Source organism: Borostomias antarcticus (assembly GCF_949987555.1).
Source record: "Borostomias antarcticus genome assembly, chromosome: 6".
Lineage (NCBI taxonomy): Eukaryota > Metazoa > Chordata > Actinopteri > Stomiiformes > Stomiidae > Borostomias > Borostomias antarcticus.
Genome location: NC_140239.1, coordinates 29,871,851 through 29,876,850, shown reverse-complemented (window position 1 = coordinate 29,876,850; position 5,000 = coordinate 29,871,851). Strand labels below are relative to the sequence as shown.

The 5,000-nt window shown below is 48.1% G+C and overlaps 1 protein-coding gene across 1 annotated transcript in view; it reads left to right on the top strand.

The window, feature by feature from the left end:
- The window catches only part of LOC311310618 (nesprin-2-like), a gene marked incomplete at its 5' end in the record, with an annotated part of 259,823 nt that overhangs the window by 94,510 nt on the left and 160,313 nt on the right, over positions 1-5,000 (top strand). The window contains 2 exon segments of the mRNA XM_084440128.1: positions 1,306-1,464; positions 3,476-3,642. Of these exon segments, the coding sequence (XP_084296254.1) occupies positions 1,306-1,464; positions 3,476-3,642 (326 nt within the window).

Genomic DNA, 5,000 nt, shown 5'->3' with positions numbered 1-5,000 from the left:
CCCATCTGCCACAGCTCGTCATAGAGGGGATGAGAGGGCTTGTCCAGGATGGACTTCAGTTTGTCCCTCATCCTCTCCACCACAGTCTCCAGGCTGTCCAGTTGTTTCCCCACGACAGAGCTGCCCCTCCTCACCAGCTGGTTTGTCTCCCCAGACCTGGTGCTGCCGTCCCAGAAGGCCACAGCAAAGAACAGTGTGCTGGCTGATCTGGGCCTGGTACGCAAAGGTCAGGGGTCCAGGAAGTGGCTCACCACGGGCCTCATGGGCTATAGAACCAGTCTCTCGAACACCCGCATACTCATGAAAAGAGAAGGAAATCGGACCCGGCTGAACTTTCTGATTATAACAGCATTTCCCAGAACATTCACAAAGTACAGCGGAAATTCCCCCTGCTTCCGGAACCCAAAAAACAAATTAACTTTTGAATTTGGAGGTGTTCTTTCTCACTGGGGGCTTTTGTAATTGGTTTGATCACTGTGAGCTCATCATGTTCTCTCTTCGATATGGGTGTTCTAGGATTTGATTTGATTTCACGTACTTTCAGACCAGTGACTTTCCTCTGCGTGAATGAAATAGACGTGATGGGATATGGTTCTGGGGTGTTCATTATAAACTTTTGGGAAGTAAATCTGTCGATACTTTTAATGGTAATGGTATAATTAAGCAATAAACCACTCGAGGCCGTGTGTTATAGTGATTTTATAACAGCTAGGGGGCGTTGTTAGGCACGACGCGAAGCGGAGTAAAACCCCCCTAGCTGTTATAGAATCACTATAACACACGGCCTCGAGTGGTTTATTGCTTTTATACAACGGTTACTACAGCTATTAGTGTAAAATAGACACACAGCAATGTAAAATATTAACATTTATTCAAAACGAAGCATCATTCCCTCAATTCCGCCGAGCAAAATAGTTCCCCTAACAAATGGGTTGCCAAGCAACAACAACAACTACAATGCATTGGATCAAATGGGAGGCGCATTAATACTGAAAATGGAATGATATGCGGCCCCAGGTGTGTGTTACAAAGTATTTTAACACGGCTTCCAGCCAATCAGAATCAAGAACCAGAACTAACCGTTGTATAAGAATATAAATTAATCAAGCGAAGTAAAGTCTTTGTATTCACATTTTCCTGCTTGATAAAACAACAAAAGCATGTGCTCTTAGTATTTCCACTGACGTAGTTTCACCCCTTGACTGAGAGGAGAACCCAATGTTCTACCCGCGTTAAGTACCGTGTTAAGTGCCTGCAGACCCTCACCCTTCTCCCCCGCCTGTGGGGGTCTCTCCCCCCTCCCAGGTGTCCCTGCGCAGGCAGGAAATCGCCGACCGCCTCAACGCCTGGAACATCTTCAACGATAAGAACAAGGAGCTCTGTGATTGGCTGGCCCAGATGGAGAACAAGGTGTCCCACAGCGGAGACCTGAGCATCGAGGAGATGGTGGACAAGCTGAAGAAGGTGAGGCCAACGACAAGAGCGTGTGGAAACGCACTCTGCTCAGTCGCGATTAGACATTATTTACAGTACATAGAGGGAAGCACAGGAACATTTTACAGTGTGACTTTAGTCAGTAAACCATCTTACCAAATTACGTTAAAAAAAAACAAAAACGAAATGAATGACTTTGTGGTGGCCGAAGTTATTTCCTAGGTTTCTAAATCACCATCCATTGAGAGGTGTAGGGTTGGTAGAGTAACCGTTGAAATGAAAACATTCAAGGATGTTTATTTGTCTTATGTACAATATACAGGTACCAGATACAACTAAATGCTCAAACATTGACTGGTCTCCACAAATAGTCACAGAATTGGAGCGGCAGTCTTACAAACGAACGTGCAAACAGGGCTAATGCACACAGAACAACAAACAAACAAACAAGCACATACATTACGTTATGTAGGACATAGCGAGTGAAGGGGGCGTCCCCAAATCCTTTTGTGCTCACAGGACAATGAGCCTTTCTCTTTCACTGACATGAAGCTTTTCTTTGAGCCTCATTCATCAGCTGACATCCACTACACTCCATAATGGTTGGGACATAGAATTGATGACATATGTGTGAAGAAATGAGCCAATCACACAGCCTTCTGAACAAGCTCATTGTCTGATTGGCCCTTTCTGTCCATGGCCATGTTCTGGTGATCTCATGTTCTGGTGAACGCCAAAGCATCAGTTACTTAACAGCACCGAACGCCCAAACAGGTGTGCGGCTTTAACGCCGAGCTGAGTTGTGTGTGTACTGTAATATCAGCTAGTGAGAGTGAGTGTTCATTTTGATACAGCTCCGTAGCTGTTTATGAATACATGATATCTCATTCACTGGCATTACTGTACGAGCAGTGCTTATGAATATCTCCATTTGAATACATCATCATTGATAAATGATGGAGGTTTGGTATTGAAGAGTCAATGCCGAGAGGAAGTAGTACACCAGACAGAATTGTAGATCAGACTCAGGGTTTATTGAGTCCAACAGCAGACAGATCCTGGGTCAGTCACAGAGACACACTCCATTCAGAGTATAACAGCACACAGATCCTGGGTCAGTCACAGAGACACACTCCATTCAGAGTATAACAGCAGACAGATCCTGGGTCAGTCACAGAGACACACTCCATTCAGAGTATAACAGCAGACAGATCCTGGGTCAGTCACAGAGACACACTCCATTCAGAGTATAACAGCAGACAGATCCTGGGTCAGTCACAGATACACCATAGATTCAGTGTCCTCTGATCAGACAACCTAGCATTGAGTTTGGTTCATCTTTATAGTCCCGGTGTGGCTGGATTCTGTACATAGTTCAGTCTTACCCCCTTATACATCCATGCATCAGTGCCTAGTTGGCTTTTACTGTTTGCACCTGGTCTTCCCTCTACTCCTAGATTAGGACCATATAGGTCCTGGAACTGGGACTAGCTTAAAGTCGCACTGAAATGAAAAAAGCAATTCTGTCCCATTTTGGTTCACATAATTGGTCATAGTGTTCACCTATTCAACGATGTATGCCAAAAAAATTACAAAATTCTACTTTTGTTGTAATCTTATATCAAAGTATATAATTTCTTACTTCCTGGAAAACGGTAGGTCACGTGCAATGACGACAACAGGTACCTTAGATTTTAGGCCAATAATCTCACGACATCCACCCGTCAATCAACGCTATCCTTCTATCGAATCTGTCTAAAGTTCTTAAAACCCGTCCACTTGTCAATGTTCCAATCAAATTCCTCTAAACGCATGTCCCACCCTCATAGCTTGTTTGCGTCGGAAATACGTCAAACTACGGACGTTAAATGATCTCAAACGTCCGTTTCAGTGCGACTTTAAGAACAGGAAAAACTTGACTAGTCAGCAGAAAACCCCTTATCAGTAATGGGAGAGGCGAACCTCCTTACGTTCGAGGTTTGTTTGAAAGCGCCACCGTAGCGCCTCAAAGCCCAGGTCAGATGTTGCGTTGCTCCTGCAGGACTGCATGGAGGAGATCAACCTGTTCAGCGAGAACAAGAGGCACCTGAAGCAGCTGGGAGAAACGCTGATGGAGGCCAGCGACCGGGCCAAGCAGACGCAGCTCCGCGGGACCCTGCTGGACGTGGGCGAGCGCTGGCGACACCTCTTCCACCACATCGAGGCCAGGTGAGGGCGCCGTCGCGCCGCGGCTACAGGAGTGCTTCCTGGTTCGGCTCTCAGTCCGGGAGGGGGTGGGGGGTGGGGGGGTGAGGGGGAGGGAGGGGGGGTATTTGCCGTGTGACATTAAAAGCTGAGGCGGTTGCCACAGCGGTTGCTCAAGTGGACTAGGCTTGATGTTTTTACCGTCCTCAGCCGGTTGATTGGTCGGTTCTTAATTTAGTCGTTCGTTACTTTGTCCTGTCCTCTCCTTGCAATCATTTGCTAATTTACTTCCGAATTACTGAAGCTCTTTTCATGCTTTTACCGAAAGCTACATGATTAAAGAGTAATTACCCGGTAATTGCATAATGATGTTTTGAGTTGAGGAGCAGGAAGCTGTGGCCCCCGTTGTTGGTCAGACGTGATCTCCCCTCCCTGCCCGGCAGCTGCTCTGGACACGGCTGTTATTCTGACTGAACTGTACACACCGCTCTATAGGTTAGGTCATTGTGATGTCACTATAGGTTAGGTCATTGTGATGTCACTATAGGTTAGGTCATTGTGATGTCACTATAGGTTAGGTCATTGTGATGTCACTATAGGTTAGGTCATTGTGATGTCACTATAGGTTAGGTCATTGTGATGTCACTATAGGTTAGGTCATTGTGATGTCACTATAGGTTAGGTCATTGTGATGTCACTATAGGTTAGGTCATTGTGATGTCACTATAGGTTAGGTCATTGTGATTTCCCACTGCCCTGTTGATACCCTTGTGACTGGTGACCCCCCCCCCCCCCCAACACACACCCACAGACAGATGGACAGTCCTGGAATTATAGGGATGTACTGTGACAACCCCCCCGAAAACAAAAAACAATGTCTCGGACTGTACCATAATTATGGTCTTGTGTTTGCCAGACCGAGTCCCCTTTTCCAGCCCTGGAGTGGAGGGGTCCAGGGCGGGGTAGAAGGAGGGGGGAGAGGGATGAGGGGAGGGGGGGGGGTGTCTGTCGGCCCGCATTAGCCGTGACGTGGAGGGGGCCCCCGTAACGGGGGGGCGTCACGGCCGGGTGAGCGTGGACGCGGGCGCTAACCGCTACGCCAGCCCGAGCTCCGGGCGAACAGCCATCTGTTAGCTAGTTAGCATAGCGCTAGCACGCTAAACCAACCCCCCCATCCGCCCCCCCCCCCCCACGTCCTCAGTAAACCCACCGTTGGTCTCGGTATCTGCCCCCCCAGACAAGCTGAGGCTACTAATCCCCCCGTGCCGGGGCACAAAAGAGACGGTCACGGGCCGGAGGTTCAGCTGAGACCCCCCCCCCCCGAACACCAAGAAACGCCCCCCCCCCGGACACACACCCGCTTTGTTAGTTAAGAGGGGAAC